Below are 18,628 nucleotides of genomic sequence, written 5' to 3'. Positions count from 1 at the left end.
AGGACTGTTCTGCAATCTGGATCACACCTGGATCTCAAGACCAAAGAGAGAAACAAACAACTTACCGGGTAGGCCTGGTAGGCCTGGTAGGCCTGGCAAACCATCTCTGCCAGGGAGGCCAGCTGCCCCAATTGTGGTGTGGCCGGGGTTTCCTTGGTCCCCCTTCAGGCCTGGAACTCCCTGGAGCCCTAGAGTACCGGGGCCACCTGGAAGGATAAGCCCACACAAAAATGCTCATCACATCACCCTCCTCTTCAGGGGATTCCAATCAGTGCCGATGTTAGACACTAGCTCCAAGGGAGAATTTGGGAAAGCATCTGCCCTTCTCCTGCAGCTGAGTTAGAAGGGTCCCTAGGAATCAGCTAGCCTAACCTCTTGGAAAATGGAGGCCCAAAGACGTACAGAAACATGGTCAGGGGTGCAGAACTTCTAAGTGGCACCTGAGAGGGAAACCTGGGTCTCCAGCCTCCCATTTCTAGATTTTTTCCACCTTGGTGCTGAGATCAGCTGTATCGCCTCCAAGTGGCCATTTTAAAAGCACAGGTATCCATACAGAGGCCCATCTCCAGAGAATTTAGAAACTGCTGTCTTTAAAAGTAATGTCTGAGGCTTTGTATTTGGAACATCACTGCCTCCCAGACGCTGGCATGCCCTTTCTCTGTTTACTACTGTAGAGTGACATATGGGTGTGTTCCTCCAATGACTGTGTCAAGGATGTCATCCACAGGATCCTGGGTTAAGCACAGAGTGAAGGTCTGGGTACAAACTTTCGTCTGGGCTTTTGTTAGCTCCTTCTGGCAAGCATCAACTGGGATGGCACATAAACAGAAGGGTGACAGGGCTCTGGCAGGCCAACCCAGGCCCCCTCATTGATGGTCTGGGATTGCCTATATAGCTATGGTACATTACTGAGGTCAAAGGAAAGCTGCTTACCCAGGCCCTATTCTCATATACATTGGCCTTGGGCTTGCAGCAGGGAGCCTACTGACTATAGTCTACCTTTCTTTTGACTTTGGCTGGGTATGTACCCAGACCAGAGTATAGAAGGGGATGCTGAGCACCAGAGTGGAGATCTGTGCATGGGGTGGGTTAGTTTGTTTTACCTGGTAAAGCTGGTAATCCAGGGGCACCAGGAGGGCCAGGCAGGCCCTGGATGCCTTCATCTCCTTTAAGGCCTGGGAGGCCTGGCATACCGGGGTCTCCAGGATAACCTGGCGTTGCAACAACAACAAAAAAAGCAGTAAGCAAACCGAAGGGAGGCCCACAAATGCCACAAAATGCCTCAAAAGAGTTGCAAGGAGATGTCCTCAGGTTAGAAGCACCTTTCTTGCCCTTCACAGGTCTCCCAGATGCTAATGCTCTCATGTGATAATGGGCCTATTTGAGCTAAGGCTCTCCTACTGTTCAGTACTGGTCTGGCCAGGGCTTACCTTCCATGGTAAGATCTGATAAGTACTAGGAAGGTTCTTCTACTACTAGTAATCTTTTGTCATGCCTCAAATCTCTGCCATTTGGGTTAAGGTGTTGAAGCCTACTCTTCATGTTATACACAGGTTTCTTGAGCGTGGAACACAGGAAGCCACCGTCAACCATTAACACCTCAGCTTTAATGAGTTTACCAGACAGGGCACAGGCCTGAGAGGATGTGAGGAGAAGGAAGTTAGGAGACCCAGATTGAAGAGGCACTACAGGAGAAGCCTTTGGTCAAGCGAGAAGTAGCTGGAGACACTGACATCTAGATCTCTAGAGAAGGCGAAGGGAAGAGTTGGGCACACACAGTAACTAGAACAAGGAGAGGTGAAGGCAAACTTCCAAAGTGTCACACTATTGAGGGCTGTCCTAACCAAAAGATACTTGCTCCCCTAACCAAAGATACTTTTCCACTTCCTGTGAAATTGTCAAGCTCAAGCATGCATGGGATCACGTACATGAGACCCTGTGTGTCCCAGAGTATCAGGCTGAAGTTAGCCTAGCTGGGAGGATATGAATCCTTCCCTAAGCATCACTAGGAGAACCATTTTTAGCAAATCCAGACCCAGGCCAACGCAAATCCTAGTCTTGGTGGACCCAACACAAACATGGAGTATGGGGCTTGGCTTCTTTGCCTAAGACATTGGAGTTAGATTCATTTCCCAAGTTTAGGATCCATGAGTGGCCCTTGTGGGGATCGGGTTTAGCAGCAATCCAGTGGCTGACAAAGTATCCTCTTAACAATTACAGGGGATATAGAAGTCAACTTCCTATCTTTTTTTTTTTCCACTCCAATCAATGAAAAGTTGCACCTGAGATCACAGCACCATCTGTATCGATGAAAACATCTGGGCCTGGCTGGCCAATGTCACCCTTTTCACCCTGCAAAGATTAAATACATTAAACACAAATATTTCTGTGACCTCATCACATAAGATTTATGTTCCCTCAAAACCATTCCCTGGGACAATGGAAGGTTCCTCCTTCTGTAACCCCTGATTTCCAGGGCCAAACAATCCATAGGTTAATTTCAAAGTCCAATAAATTTAAGATGAAGGTGACACAAGGCAGCCCAGAGGCCTGACACTCAACTGAGAACCTGTCAAGCACAAGGGATCCCAATTTTATCTTGCAACCTGACTCCAAGACAATCTGCTTCTGGGCCTGGGAAACATATCGCAGAAATAGAAAATATGGCTACACCCAAGAGGTGCTAAGGAGGGAACAGAGTTTTAACTTTTTTCGTTGCGGAGCACAGGCTCCGGACGCGCAGGCTCAGCGGCCATGGCTCACGGGCCCAGCCACTCCGCGGCACACGGGATCTTCCCGGACCGGGGCACGAACCTGTGTCCCCTGCATCGGCAGGCGGACTCTCAACCACTGCGCCACCAGGGAAGCCTGAGGTTTTTTTTGTTTGTTTGTTTTTTTAAACATCTTTATTGGGGTATAATTGCTTTACAATGGTGTGTTAGTTTCTGCTTTATAACAAAGTGAATCAGTTATACATATACATATGTTCCCATATCTCTTCCCTCTTGCATCTCCCTCCCTCCCACTCTCCCTATCCCCCCCCCCCAGGCTGTCACAAAGCACCGAGCTAATATCCCTGTGCCTTGCGGCTGGGGAAGCCCGAGTTTTAACTTTTATTTCCCACTTTCAGCAGGCTTGGGACTCTGCTACTGTCACGGCCCTTGTTAGTGGGTGATGTCAGGCAGAGGAAGTCAAAAGAGTCCTAATTCTCTCAAAAGGGAGACTCAGGTACCAGAATCAGACAGAGTGGCATATCCAGGCTTGGGAGGTAGGAGCTGTCTGTCCCAGGTGCAGGCAATAAGGGGATGCATTGCTTGAGAGAATTTAAAAACGATAACAAAACCCCAAAGTTGGCAATTCTAAACAGTGTCAATAATAAAATATTTCTCCTTGTAGGGATGGATTTGCTTGTACGCATTTCGTGTGAAAAGGGTGACATCTAAAAATGTCAAAATACTAAAAAGTACTCCATTTCATCATATAGGCATTTGCTATGATCTGAATGTTTGTGCCTCCCAAAAATTCATGTTGAAAACCTAATGCCCAAGGTGATGATGATATTAGGAGGTGAGGTCTTTGGGAGGTGATTAGGTCATGAGGGCAGAGCTCCCACCATTGTTAGTGCCCTTATAAAAGAGGCCCAAGAGAGCTAGCCTGCCCCTTCCACCATGTGAGGACATAGCAAGGAGTAGGCAGTTTGCAAGCCGGAGGAGGATCTTCACCAGAACCTAACCATACTGGCCCCCTGATCTCAGACTTCCAGCCTCCAGAACTATGAGAAATAAATTTCTCTTTTTTATAAGCCACCCAGTCTGTGATATTTTGTTATAGCAGCCCAAATGGACTGATTTTCACTTCCCAAAAACATTACCTTAATTCCTGGGAATCCATTAAGCCCGGGGAAACCTGAAGACCCCTTCTTGCCCTGTGACAGAAACATAGTTACAACTGAATTGAATGTCTAAGAGCACAAGAGGGGCTGGTTTTTGGATTAGGCCAGGGCAAATGGCACAGGGATTTTGGCCGGCATTCCAGGATATATATGGATCATACCCGACTCTGGAAGCCGTAAAATGTTCCAGAAGGCAATATGGCGCTTAGGTAGCCAACTTGCATGTTAGGAGGTACAAGGGCCACAAGGCTAGAGACGAATACAAGCAGGCTGGCTTTGCTAGGCCCTGATAACATGTTAAAGGAGTACTACTTCATCATAGGACTGAACAATGGACACTCATCTTCTTGGGTAAAAACAAAAGAAGTGAGTGGCTGAGATTCTATCAAACAAAGAGAGGCGGACAATTTGAATTGTAAGCAGTGTTTCCCTTTGCATTGATGGTCATGTTAAGTAAAGCAAGAGGGCCTTCTGATTTGGATTTTATACACTGAGGCTTTAAAGATATTAACCAAAATACCTGACTCCCCGGAGGGCCTTGGACTCCTTCTAAACCCGTGGGACCCTGTAAAGAGAATAGAGGTACCTTAGAAAGATTAATAGCCCATACTAGACAAAGCAACTAGACTTACATAACAAAGCTCTCCAACTGAGATCAGGATTTAGCAGCTCCTAAAACCAGGTAAGAGAATGTTCCTAGACGTGCCTTAATGACTTCTTTCTAAGCACTAATCCATCAGGCTGAATAGGCACACAGGGAAATTTTAAAGAGCTAAATAAATGGAAACATTTTAAGTACTATGTGGAATTGGGTAGAAGGGCTGGGTGGTATTATACTTAGTCTGCATTAGTTCCAAGTCATGAGATTTTTAAATAGATTGTGGGAGGGCCTCTTGTCTCTCTCCCCCAATGCATTTTTTGTTGGTGATTTTGTGTTTTCAAGACAGGGGAGTAGAGGAAAGTAGAGAAAGAAATGGCAGGGTAATGGATGAACATTGCAGAATACTCAAAAGACTCTTGACAAACTTCATGACCAAGCTAAAAAGACAATTAATTCTCTGAAGTGTTGCTTCTTTAAGGCTAAGGTTGGCCAATTACTAACAACGTAAGACCTAAGTGCCTGAAGCTAGGAATCAGAGAGGCTAACAGTTATTTCTCCACTTGAAGTGAGATTATTATTGGAAACTGTTGACTCCAAACATTACTCACTGTGTTCTAGAACTTCCCAGGTTTGTTTCTGTCCTATAAAAATTGCACTTGGTCCTCTTTCTTCCATTCCTGCAAACTGCCCCTACCCCACCTTCCCTCAGGATAGAATGGAATGAAAGTAAGACATGTCATTCTTTAGCCCAGAAGATAATTATAGCTGAGGACAAGGAGAGTAAACGGGCTGAGGAACCACCTGGTGTAGGGAGTACAGTAAGTCCCCTACATGCGAACGAGTTCCATTCCAAGAGTGCATTTTTAAGTCCAGTTTGTTCGTAAGTCCAACAAAATTAGCCTAGATACCCAACTAACACAATTGGCTATATAGTACTGTACTGTAATAGGTTTATAATACGTTTGCATCTTTGAAAGGTTCACAACTTGAAGGTTCCTATGTAGGGGACTTACTGTACCTCATTCCTTATTCAAAGGAGCCACTAAGTCAAGGGAATGTGGCAGAAGGGAGAGGAAGAGGTCTTAGGGACCTGCCCGAGGGTTGAGAAAGAGAAACAAGAGAAGCTTAGGAGGCCATCAAGTTACATAACAGAGATGCAAACGGAAAACAAAAGGGACCGGGTGACTTGACAGATCCAGGCAAGCAAAATTCCAGGTTCGTACCCTAGGTCCCGGCAAACCAGGGATTCCCTTTTCTCCTTTTTCTCCAGCAATTCCAAAACCCTAAAGGAAAAAGAGACCACAGATTATAACATTCATTTCCTCACAGGTCTCCTGGCTCCATCCAAAGCAAGGTGGTAATTTCCAATCAGCTCCACTGTCCCACTGGGGAAGCTCAACCATGCTGAGCGTCTCGTCACCGCCTGAGAAACACATAGGCCTTGAAGATAATTTGAACCATTCATTAAAGGCTTCTTTTTGGTTCTAGAAGTAATGTCTTCTCCCCAAAAAACTATTACAAGTATTTATGGAAACACGAACTAACAGCATAGAAATGATGACAGATCTAACCTCACTGATTTTACAGATGCGGAAACTAACACTCAGAAGGGCCGAGCATCTTGCATGGGTTAGAGAGTCAATGAGACAGTCAGGGCGTTAGCTTCCATTCCAGGGCCCTTTCCAAGAGAACAGGCTGCTTCCCACCATCTAGGAGCTTGGGTCAAAGATGACCCACAAATGGAGAATTGTGTTAATCCTTGGGGATCGATGCTAGAGAGAAGAGCTTTTGCCCTTTGGAGACATGATGACTGCAACATCCGCTTCAGTGGGAAGGAGTGTTTCTATCTAGGCGTGATCTAGAACTGTGCGGGCTTTAGGAACACTCTCAAAGGGACTGCAAGATGGCCACCAACCCCTCTTGTCCTGCTCACAGAAGGTGAGGGCTTGCAGCCACGGACACGACTTGGGGATTCTCTAGGAATAAGCAGAAATCCAAAAAGCAGAGTGAATGAGAGAGCTTCCTCCCCTCTGGGTCCAGGGCAAGCATATTCTGGGCCCCCTGAGATACAGAAAGAATTCATTACCAGAGTGGATAAAGTCTTTCATGGCAAATGTAATCGAGGTCACTTTGTTGTTACTGTTTAAAATGGGACTTCCTGGAGCACGGATGTTGGCAGATAGCATTTAGGCCTATTATGAGAGTAAAGGAGGCAGTGAAGTTCTCCCAAATGTAAGCTTGTGAAAGACACTAAATGTTATGGCACATCTCCTGTTGTCCTCTTGATGTGACCTGGCTCAGCTAATTGTAAAAGCACTGCTCCAATCCCATTTGTAGTTTTTTTTTTCTTCCTCTTTCATACTCAGAGCATTCCCGTGGGTACAGTTGGCTGAATAGCCCTTAGTTTTCTAGGCCCAAGTCTTTACTTTCTTTTGTTTTTAAAACGTGAGTTGTTTTTACTGTTGTTGTTGAGGAGGGGAGTGTACGTCTGTGAAGGGTCCAACTCAAAGCAGCCTTTGGCTCCTACTTGCCTTCCCTCTTTTCTACATCCACAGTTAGGAGTCAAATTGCTCAGACCTCATGCTGAATAGGGTTTCTATTTGAAAGGCCTGTGTGTCAAACTGAATGCAAACTTAGTTCTGCAGCTCAAATTGGAAACCAAGGCATGCTGCCCCCTGGTGGCATGTATCTATTGGCGACTGAAGTCAAACACTTCACGGAGCCTTCCCTGGCCTGTGCACAGAAGCTACGGCAGCCCACGCTGCCCCAAACTCTTCAAGCACTAAGCCGGGTTCCGGATGAAAGTCTGTGAGAGAAGGTCTGTATCACATTCACTTCTGTCTCCTCCAAGGCATGTTACTGTAGCCTGACACATACAAGGTGGTCCAATACATACTTGTTGAATTAAATGGAACAGTGACCAAGGGAAAAAACTGTTCAAAAGTGTGAGGAAAAGAATGTCCAGGTACCATCTCGCAGCCTCCACCTATCTTTACCACAGTTGTAAAGACAAGGGGCCCTTGTCCTTCCTCTCCGGAAAGCAGAAAGAGCCTCTGGACTCTTGCTTTCTCAGAGAGAGGGTGTGAGAGACTGAGCTACAAGGTGAGCAAAAAAACATATACAAAGTTTAAAAAGGAAAAAAAAATGTTAAAAAGCAATTTGTGTGTCGGGGTTAGAGCCAATAAAACATAAATGACTTGGCAAGGTATTGGGCTGTAGGCTCAGCTTGTCTCCCAGCACAGGGAGGCCCTGTACGAGGCCCTGCTGAACAAGCTGTTCTAGCAAGATGTCTTGGGCCCCGGCCTCGGCCCAGTCAGTCGCCATCATGAGCTGATCAGCACCCACTGCTCCCTTACCCCTTCTCACCCACGGTCAGGAACACCTCATTAGAGCACTAGCTTAGCTGTTTACAGGCCTGCTCTCTAGGGCCCTGGTCTCCTGGTATTTTGGGTTCATGGATATTAGTGGCTCTGCAAAAACTCAACTTCAGTCACGTGGCTGGGAGTCGGGGCAGACAGCAGGGTGAAGAGGGGGGTGTGAGAAAAAGGCAAGCTGCAGACAGTAGGCTGGAACCAGGGGGCGTCAGGCCTCGCTGTGGAGTGAAAGACACTCTGGCCCTGGGTCCTCAGAGGCCTGCTGGCCCGAGAGGCAGGCTGCCAGCACGGTGGTCACCCTCTCCGCCTGAGCTCCTCGCCCGGCCCCAGTGAGGGCGGTGGAGAGGGGCGAGGCCCACCTGCACAAGGAGGGCAGGAAGGCAGGAGGGAGGCTGAAGCCTGAAAAGGGGGACGGAGGCCATGGGGGAGGGGCGGGGAATGAGCATATTGTGGGGTCACATTTTGGAGGCTAAACTGCAGCGATCGGTTTGGCTTGGCACTGCGAGGGCGACTTGAGATGTGAAATTTGAGAGGTTAGGAAAGTCAGTCTCCTTGTCAACTCTGACCCTGTCACACTGCTGCTACTGCCCCTCAGGGCACCGGGTGGCGGGGGGGTGGGGGGCCGGGGCGGCGGGGAGGGCTTAGCTTAAGTCTGTCAAGATGGGGCTCCTCCTCCGAAGGACCTACCTGAAGTGCCTGGAAAGCCTGGTGCTCAGCAGAAAGAGAACTCCCGCCTGTCCAGTAGTTGCCTCAGATCCACTCAATAGGTACCTCGGGATTCACCGCTTTCTTCCCTTCTCTCATCTGCCACGTTGCCTTACCCTGCGTTTGCTGGCGCCTTGGAGGGCACAGAGGTATATGACTCTCTCTGACAATCTCCACGGGAGCATCTGTGGCCTACACGTGAGTGCGCTGCTGGGACAATGTCATGAAATGTGTGAAGCTGGGGCTGAGCCAGAAAAGCAAGGATGCTGGGTCACTGCAGAAGGGGCAAGGGAAAGAAAGTGAGGTCTAAATCACTCAGGTTGGCCACTTGTCAGCAGCTCCTGCAAAGATCTGGGCTAGGATGGAAAGAAAACAAATGGTTGAAGGGAACATTTCAGATTCCCCAGAGATTTCCACCCTCAGCGCTGCCTTGTTTCTCAGTGAGTGTGGATAATTGAAAGCCGACGTGAGGGCTTTGGATTTGAGAAGTGTGTTTCCTCTGAAAAGCCCAGAGCATCTCAAACACGTCACCACCTTTCTTCTTACAACTATTCTGGCAGAAGTCACAGGAGTTACCTATAAATGTTCCCATTAAGCAGATAGAGATATTAGCAGCAAAGGAGTTATAGGATTTGGCCAGGGTTGCATGTGGAATCCACACCAAAGTGGCCTGAGAACTCTGGTTTCTTGATTCCCACTCTCTGAAAATATGCTGTACCATATAAAGGAAGCTTTTTTTTCCACCTTGGATGTCTTTACAATCAACTGGGGTTTCTATTTGTCAGGGCACACTGTGAAACTCTGGAAATGCTGAGCGTGAAACGGTATTGCAGTTTATCTCTGTGCGTTGCTGTCAGTCAGTGTGTCTTTCTTTCACAGGGCAAAAGGGAACGGGTGAAATTGCAGAAGGGGAAATCCTCTGACGTAGAACAGGGAAGGGAATGGTAAGGAGGGAGGGAGCGTGAGCCAGTGAACTGCAAAGCACCAGAGATCACGCAATCCACAACCACCATGACAAGAATGAACTGAACAGTAGGGGGCAGTATGGTATGAGGAAAAAGCCTGGAGTTGGCTAGTATTCAAGAAAACTGAATTTCAGTCTCAGCTCTGCTAATAACTTGCTGAGTGACTCTGGACAAGCCTCTTTACCCGTTCAGGCCATGGTTTCCTCATCAGTCAGGGATATAAACCCAGCCCACCTTGCTTACATCATAGGGATGATAAGAGGTGACTAGAATTTATGTGAAATGCTCACAAAGAAAGGTGCAGACTTTATTCCCCAGCCCACTTGCAAAGTACTCTATGTCTGTGCTGTCCAATCGAAAGATAATGTGAACTACTATGTTATTTTAAATTTTCTAGTAGCTCCATTAAAAAAGTAAAACAAATAGGTGAGGTTAATCTAACAACATTTTATTTAACCAAAAACATCATAAATATTGTCATTTCAACACTGACATAAAAATTGTTAATGAGATAATTTAGATTATTTTCCTCACACCTAGGTTTGGAAATCTGGTGTGTATTTTACACTTACAGCACATCTCATCTCAGACTAGCCACATTTCAAAGGATTGGTAGCTGTTATGTGGCTAGTGGTTATCATATTGGACAGCACAGATTTATACTTTGTAAAGAAACCTGATGAACATTGTGAGTTGGGCCTCAAAACAGTAGATATGACCATTGCCACATGACATATATACAGAGAGGTTCAGATACTTGAAGGCCCAGAGCTGGGGCTGAGGCTGAAGTCCAGGTGTCCTGTCTCCAACATGAATATTCTTTCCCTTTATGATTCATTAGACACTGAGCTGATTAAAATCAAGGCCATTGAATAGATGGTTCTCTGTTGCCCCTGTGTCTCTATGGAGTAGTAGGGATCACTGTGGAAGTAATCTGTGCCAGTGGCTCTACTGGCTGTGTTTTCCGGCCACCTGGAGAGACCCAAAGTGTTTCAAAGAACTGCAGGGAAGCACCGGAGTCATCTCTCCCCACTTTGCCAGCAAGCCGGGGGCAGGCCTAGTCATCTTTGATTCATCCATTTCCCTCCTGACCCCTACACCCAATCCATGGAAATCTCATCAGCTCCTTCAAAACATATCTTGTAGTTTAAGAGATGTATCAACCAAATGTAATCTGTGAGCGTCATTTGGATTCTGATTCAAGACCAGGTAATTATAAAAAAATATATTTACGAGACAATCATAAACCTGAATTCTGACTTAACAGATATTGTCATTTCTGATAATTAATTAGTGGTGATGAAATCATCATTATGTTTTTAAAAAGTCCTTATCTCTTAGAAACACTGAGGTATTTGTAATGAAATGCTACATCTGCTGTTGGCTTCAGATTGGCCGTGAGTTGCTAATTATTGACGCTAGGTGATGGGTACACAGGGGGACCATTATGCCACTCTCCCTACTTTGTATGTGTTTGAAATGTTCTGTAACAAAAATTTTAAACTTTTTACATTTTGAATCCATGTACTTCTCTCCATTTCCACTGCCATCATCCTAGTCCAAGCCACCACCATTCCTCACCAGGATTGTTGCAGTAGCCTCTGTTTGCTGCCTTCCCCTCCCCCCATCCTCCATAACCCAGCCCCCCAACTCCCAGTACCACCAGAGAGATCTTAAAAATACAAGTCAGGGCCTTCCAATGGCTTCCCATTACATTTAACATAAAAGCCACATCTGACCTACAAAGGTCTCCATGATATGGCTCCTGCCTCTCTGCCTGGTTCTTGGCCTCGCTCACTCTTCTCCACCCGCTCACCTTCTTGCTGTTCCTCTAAAGCACTGAGCTTGTTCCAACCTCAGGGTGTTGACACTTATGGTTCCCTTGGCCAGAAACACTCTTCCCGACCTTTCACATGACTCGCTCCCTCATAATAAGCGATCCCTCAGAGAGGCCCTTCTTGACCACTCTGTCCAAAGGTGCCCATCCCATTACCCATCCACACTCCAACACTTTTACCCTTTTTTTATCTTCTATGTATCACTTACCAATATATGAACTTGTTCTCCTTCATTTGTTTACTTGTTGATTCTCTCCCCTCCCTCATCCCCCCCAATTGGAATGTACTTTCCTCAAGGACAGGGACTTTTACTTATCTGACTGTTAGTTGCTGTTGCAGCCTTAGAGTCCAGCAGAAGGCCTGGCAAATAGGGGCCCTCAAAAAGTATTTGCTGGGTGAAAGAATCTAAGATACAAGGGCACATAGGAAAGTGAAAATAGGATCACTAACACTAACTACCATTTACTCAACAATTGATACGTGCCAGGCATTTATTAAGCCCTTTTCATGCATATTATCTCATTTAATTCTCATAAGCACCCCATTATTATCCCTTTTTTGGTAGGTTAGGAAACTGAGGCCCAGAAAAGTTAAGAAACCTGTCCAAGGTTACATAGCTAGAAACTGCTGAAATCAGAAGTCAAGCCTAGGTCTGTTTTAACTCTAGAGCTTGAGATTATAACCTCTAAGCTATATAGTCTCATAAAGAACCTAACGTCCCCATGGGTTTGAGAAACAAGACATTTCCTTAAATGCCTTCTAACAATGAAGATGGTGAAATTCTCTACAATAACCATAGGAAGGAGGTCCTCCTGTTAGCTTTCTATTGGTATAGCTTTTGTCCAATCAGATCCTTGAATACATGTTGACCAAATAGGGAGACTTACCGGGAGACCTGGAGGACCACTTATTCCTGGGAAGCCCTGAAGCCCTGGTTCACCCTGGAAAATCAACCAAAGCTTAGTGAGTAGCAGCAGGAAGCAGTGAACATAAAGGAGATAGTCCCCTTGAGTTACTTGGGCTGGGCAGTGGGAAACCATAGGGTATCCCAATTGGGACACCAGAGGCTGGTGCAGATTGCCTAGTCTCCACAACTAGTAACTACACCAGGATGTCTTAGTTTACGGAGCCCTTAGTAGTGTGGAAAGGACCAAAGTCCATGACAGGCAAAGAAAACTATCCAAAACAGAGTCTCAAATGCTCAGGCTAATTGGGAGATAGAAAAGATGACCATCTGCTTTCTCTCTAGTGGAAGAAGCTGTTCAGTGCGATTTCCTCCAGCAAATTACTGGCTGCAAAGACACCAATGGTTTTGGGAAAAGAGTAACAATTACAGTTTGCAGAGGGAAACATAATACTCTAATCTCTTTCCTTGATATGCTAATTTATCTATAAGTGCCATGAAAGGGCTCCCTAAGGTTTGGGAATGATTAGGGAGGCAGGCAATTTTTCATATGCTCCCAAACTGTTCCCAACTCAATAATTACTTCCTGTAAACCTGGAGAAGGCCTGGAGCTGTTGCTTCCACAAAGACAGAATTAAAGAAATGGGACTAAACACCTTCCCCTGCCTGGGTCCCTTGACCACAGGTGCAGGATCACAAAACTTAAGGAATCCCCAGGAAGGAAGGGAAGTCAGGTTATTGAAAGATATCTGCACACCTTAACAGCAAACAGTCATTCAAATACAACCATGTGTACACTCATATCAAAATACAGATTATAAAATATCTCGGTTAAACAGGTCTACAGCTTCAGCCTTGGTAGTTCAGATCAGGCAAATTAGGGCATCTACTGCCACTTGGTGACAGTATACACTATTTGCAGGGTCATCTTCTGAGGGCAAATAGTTTCTTTAAACAGATAACTTGAAAGCAACCATTATACCCTATTGCTCTGTCACAGTGCTTTGGGGACAACATAAGTATTGACAGGGTTGGTAGTTAGGAGGGAAAAAACCCAACTATTCAATGTTTGTTTTAAGTTATTCAGCATTTTGATAACTGAATCTGCAAAACAAACACAGAAAATAGCACTTGAATGAATATTCAGAAACCCATTTAAGCTCATATCCATATTACCTAGAACCCTCTATCCTTCCAGTATACTCTGGTTATTAGAGTTGAACTCTGGTATTAATAGGAAAAGGCTTATTAACTTCTTGTTCTCAAATGTTCACTACCTTGGATCCTTTCTTCCCTTTGGGAAATCCCATGAATTCCAGTTCCCCAGTAGATGGTGGGGGTCCTGCAGGGCCAGGCAGGCCAACATCCCCCTGTAAGATCAAAGGAAACATTAAGCAAAGCAGACACCACACAGATATTTCTCCGGAGGGTAGGTTTGTCCTCAGGATGTAATTCACAAATCAACTGTCCATGACTTTAGCCTCTTCACCCTCACCCTTGCATCAATGAGGAAACAAAGTTACCAGTCTCAAGGGGTGAAAAGAATTATAAGCCTGACCAGATGCATTTTGTACCAGCACTGCAGAGGGAGGAAACAAGATGGATGAAAGTAAATGGCAGGTTCACGGTTGCCATGGTCATGCATGAAAGGGTGTTTAGAAGAAAGCAAAAAAGGATTTGAGCAAGGTAAATGGCTACCTCTTGGCAATAGTGATCAGACTCTAATTGGTCCAATCATTGCCAAGAGCACAAGAAGAGGCAGTGAAGTCCGTGTTGGAACACTGAAGACTGGATTTGCTCCTTGAAGACAGTGCAATCTACAAGAGGCAGCCGCCAAGGATGGGGAGGGCAAGCTCCCAGTCTCCCTTGAGGCTCCTAAATCACTATACAGTTTGTATAGAGGGAAATAGGAGAATGAGGGAAGGGAAATTAAAGGGAATGATGAGACAGGGTTAAGCAGGAGAGATAGAGGAGATAGAGGAGGAGGAGGAGGAGGAGGAGGAGGAAGGATGGAGAGAAGAGAAGCAGAGAAAAGGAAAGAGAAGGCGATACAATATAATACAAATCAGCAGGGAAATACCCAGGTGGAAGGAAGAGAAAATATATCTCAAGAGCGTATGTTTGTAAGACATGTACATTTCACAGGTAGGAAGCAGGAAGACTACAATATTTTGAAGGAAAAAGACTACAGTAGCCTATGCGTGCACATGCAGCCCTATCACAAGCAGGCATATGTGTGCAGCTAGACACATTTCTAGGAGCATATGGACTGCAGAGCGTATGTTCCAAAATTTATTTACCTTGACTCCTTTCTCTCCTTGGAAACCTAACCCCATATTCCCCTGAGGCACAGGGGTGTAGGGAGGAAAAACAAAATCAATTACTAAACAACCTCCAGGAACTTAAATTGGAATGCAGTCTTTTTTACCAGAAAGTATGTTTAACCAGACCAGAATATCTCTGGGGAAACTAGAGTACTTAGCGGTAGGAGGTCAAATGCCCCAAGACAAAGTATACTTACATCAGGACCAGGGAAACCAGGGGGGCCTGGAGGACCCTAGATTTAAAATGAAAGGAAAGAGCGCTTTTTAGTTTCAGCCCCGAAGAATCTAGGCACGTTGAGAGTCACTGAAGATAAGTCCCCCACCCCCTTGGTGTGGTCTGGCTTTGGTGTAGCAGATTCTAGCTCCTTCTCCCTGGGTTCCTTTTTTTAAAATCTCCTTTGAAATTTCCCCAGTTGACCTGATAACCACATTCATGCTAAGGTAGTGAAGACTTCATATGTCATTCTCCCCATTAGGCCAGCACTTTTTAAATGATGACTTTTGGTGAAAGTAAACCAAAGTAATCAGTGGTGGTGGGATTTCACACATTGGAGAGAGAACAATCTGGGGATGTGGATTTCCCAGAACCACACAGATGACTGGCTATGCTCTTCCTATAGCCAGTGATGGGAAATAGGTAGGTGGGAAAAGCTCTCCAAGGTGAAGTACTGAGAAAGATTTTGAAGCTGCCTCTGTGCTCAGGGTGGGTGATAATGGTGTGATTAATTAGCAATGTCTGTCGTGGGTAAGGGGAGTGGAAGGTCACAATAAATGTGCTGGGTATTAGCCATCCTTGGGCTATACTTTAGGTTGAGCTAGACTAGGAGGCTTTGGAGGCACAGAGTGGATGGTCAGAGAGACTCTGATAAAAGAAGATAACAAATAGCTCCTTACAAGAGCATGCTTCACTTTAACCTCCTAGAATGGAAGTTGCCTTTCTCTGCTAGGAGGGCCTACATTTACATGGGCTTACATTTACTTCACGGCCTGGTAGGGAAAGCATTCATGTGAATGCTGTGAACACGTGGTAGATTCAGCTGGTTCTTACTTGCAATCCTGGTGGTCCTATGGGTCCCACAGCTCCTGGAGATCCGGGTGCTCCTTGTGGGCCCTAGAGAGGCATGCTTTTATCAAGGTCAAAAAAGTATGGCAGTTTCTCAAAAAAAATATATCCACAAGAATTGCACAAGAATGTTCATAGCAACTTTATTCATGATAGTTAAAAACTGAGAAAACACGATGGCCCAAAACCTATGGGATGCAGCAAAAGCAGGTCTAAGAGGGAAGTTTATAGCAATACAATCCTACCTCAAGAAACAAGAAAAATCTCAAATAAACAATCTAACCTTACACCTAAAGGAACTAGAGAAAGAAGAACAAACAAAACCCAAAGTTAGCAGAAGGAAAGAAATCATAAAGATCAGAGCAGAGATAAATGAAATAGAAACAAAGAAAACAATAGCAAAGATCAATAAAACTAAAAGCTGGTTCTTTGAGAAGATAAACAAAGTTGATAAACCATTAGCCAGACTCATCAAGAAAAAGAGGGAGAGGACTCAAATCAACCAAATTAGAAATGAAAAAGGAGAAGTAAAAACTGACACTGCAGAAATACAAAGGATCACGAGGGATTACTACAAGCAACTATATGCCAATAAAATGGACAACCTGGAAGAAATGCACAACCTGCCAAGACTGAATCAGGAAGAAATAGAAAATGTATATATCTATATCTATCTTAGATGTGTATGCACCTATTAGCAGAGCTTCAAAATACATGAAGCAAAGACTGATGGAACTGTAAGGAGAAATAGATAAAAAAATCAGTGAGGACAAAGAAGATCCATTAGGTCTGTTTATATTTTGTTTAGTTGTTCTATTAATTACTGAGGGAGGGATGAAATAGATAAATTCATGATTCTAGATGGAGATTTTAACATCTATACTCGCCCCAACCAGCTGAATACATAGTCTCTTCAAGTACATATGGAACATTCACCAAGATAATTCCATAGGTTGGGCCATAAAATAAAACTGAACAAATATAAAAGCATTGAAATCATCCAGAATATGCTCTCTAACTGCAATAAAATCAAACTAGAAATCAATAATATAAAGATATCTGGAAAGTCACAAATTTGGGGAAATTAAACGCCACAAGTCTCCATGGGTCAAAGAAAAAATCCGAAGGGAAACTAGAAAATATTTTGAAATGAATGATGACAATATTGAAAGCAAGAGAACGAAATCTGAAGAGCAAGATGGTATGGGAAAACGCATGGCCCTGTTAAAGCTGGGGAGCAGGAATAAGGTGATATGTGCTTAGGTAAGGGATGGAGAGGCTAAGTGAAGTTGAGACTTAGGAGGGAGAGAACGTAGGGGTTCAAAGGTTCCCCAGGAATATATGAGAGTAGAACATTGCTCTGACAATAACTAATAACCTGTGGTCTCCTTACTGATCACAAATCTCTTATCCAGCCAGGAACCCTCCCCCCTCCCCAAATCTAAGTGGTTTATTTATCATGTCTGTATATGCATACAAACACTGTACTTCTGGGGGCAGGGAAAGGCATCTCTAAGAGAAGTTATGCAGCAAACACACTGGATGTTATTCTACAGGTTTAGTTAACACACCATCTAAGCCAATGCTGTTTCACTCTAGGAGACCTCTATGCCCTTGGTCCTCACTCATCCCTGTTTACACGTGTGCTTGCTCACACTACTCTGTTTAGAAGGCTTCCTCCCATTGCCAGCCAGCCTAAATGTCACCCACACTTTTCAGAGGCTACCTTCTCTTAGATATAAAGTTTCTCATGATGTAGCCTTAGGTGGACAGCATCTCTTTCTTGATGATGTCAGTGGAATCCTTACGCCACATTCCTACTAGTTTTTCCCATCCTGGGGTGGGAGGTGGCTGTGTGTGTGTGCAGAGACCGTGTCTGAATTGTCTCAGGGATCATTCCTAGCCCTTTGCTCAGTATCTGTTCTGCTCAGTATCTGTTCTGGAATGGAAGAAGAAAGGAAGGAACCGTGATACAGGAAAAGAGGAGGAGAGAAGGGGCCTTTATGAAGCCACTTCAAAGGAAAATGACGACAATGTGGAAAGTCAAGGAAAAACAAAGCTCTTATTAATACAACTCACGGCCTTTCATGGACTCACTCTTATTGAGTCCCTAAAAAAAATTTCTACGTGGAATACCTTTTAAAGAAGAGTGTTTTGCTTTTTTTATTTTACCCACAGTACTCTGAACACACAGAAAACACTTAATAAATGCCTGCCAAATGACAGGCAAAATTCTTTCCTAATACATCCCAGGGAGGATGCAGGTCCCTGGCCGAGAGGTCTGAAAGCCAGCCTGCCATGTCACTGGAGGTAGACAGTCCATCCTCTCAGTACTTTCTCATTTGGCAAATGTCGATAGAGTGATCTATTCTACTTTACCTCTCTGGATTGTCCTTGAGAAGCTCTACAAAGACCTTCGAACACCGTAGAGAGGAATGAAAAGGGGTCATTGGTACTGTTGACTAGACAAACATTGGGAGCTCAACACATAGGTAACAACTTACAGTGATTCCATCCAGTCCGGGCAGCCCAGGCTCCCCCTGAGAAACAGACAAAGGCAGGACATTGAAGAGATGAATACATTAAGCTTGTGGTATTTCACAGATAACTGACCTAAGATGCAATAGGCATAAAAACGCATCACTGAAGCTTGGGCCTCCTCTGTCAAGGTCTTGTGTTTTAAATAATGCATGAATTGGAGAGATTCAACCATCTATTTTTTTTTTCCTAAGAAAAATCTAGACTCTAGAAGAAAAATATTATAGCCTTGGTTGAACAGGAATTCATATTTTACTTGGATTAATTAATTTTCACCTTTGCTAGGAACTTATCAATTAGAAACTGCTTCTGCGGGCTGGTGATTTTCCTGCTCTTTCTGGAGGAAAGCAAAGCTACCTTCCAGTGTACCTTCATCCCCAGAGAATCTGTGCCCATATGTATACAACGCAAATCAGACATTTCA

The 18,628-nt window shown here is 44.8% G+C and overlaps 1 protein-coding gene across 1 annotated transcript in view; it reads right to left on the bottom strand.

The window, feature by feature from the left end:
• The window catches only part of COL4A6 (collagen type IV alpha 6 chain), a 282,814-nt gene that overhangs the window by 36,701 nt on the left and 227,485 nt on the right, over positions 1-18,628 (bottom strand). Inside the window, exons 8-19 of the mRNA XM_089904197.1 lie at positions 18,171-18,206; positions 15,652-15,714; positions 14,801-14,836; positions 14,580-14,621; positions 13,557-13,649; positions 12,263-12,316; positions 5,717-5,776; positions 4,413-4,457; positions 3,872-3,925; positions 2,283-2,352; positions 1,104-1,211; positions 66-206 (exon numbers count right to left, since the gene is read on the bottom strand). Coding sequence (XP_089760323.1) covers positions 66-206; positions 1,104-1,211; positions 2,283-2,352; positions 3,872-3,925; positions 4,413-4,457; positions 5,717-5,776; positions 12,263-12,316; positions 13,557-13,649; positions 14,580-14,621; positions 14,801-14,836; positions 15,652-15,714; positions 18,171-18,206 — 802 coding nt within the window. The remainder of the gene's footprint in view (positions 1-65; positions 207-1,103; positions 1,212-2,282; positions 2,353-3,871; positions 3,926-4,412; positions 4,458-5,716; positions 5,777-12,262; positions 12,317-13,556; positions 13,650-14,579; positions 14,622-14,800; positions 14,837-15,651; positions 15,715-18,170; positions 18,207-18,628) is intronic.

Source organism: Delphinapterus leucas, chromosome X (genome assembly GCF_059928025.1).
Source record: "Delphinapterus leucas isolate spDelLeu-1000000601 "Yukka" chromosome X, BTC_Dleu_Yukka2, whole genome shotgun sequence".
Lineage (NCBI taxonomy): Eukaryota > Metazoa > Chordata > Mammalia > Artiodactyla > Monodontidae > Delphinapterus > Delphinapterus leucas.
Note: the sequence above shows the minus strand (reverse complement) of the source record. Positions and strands in the feature narration are given on the sequence as shown.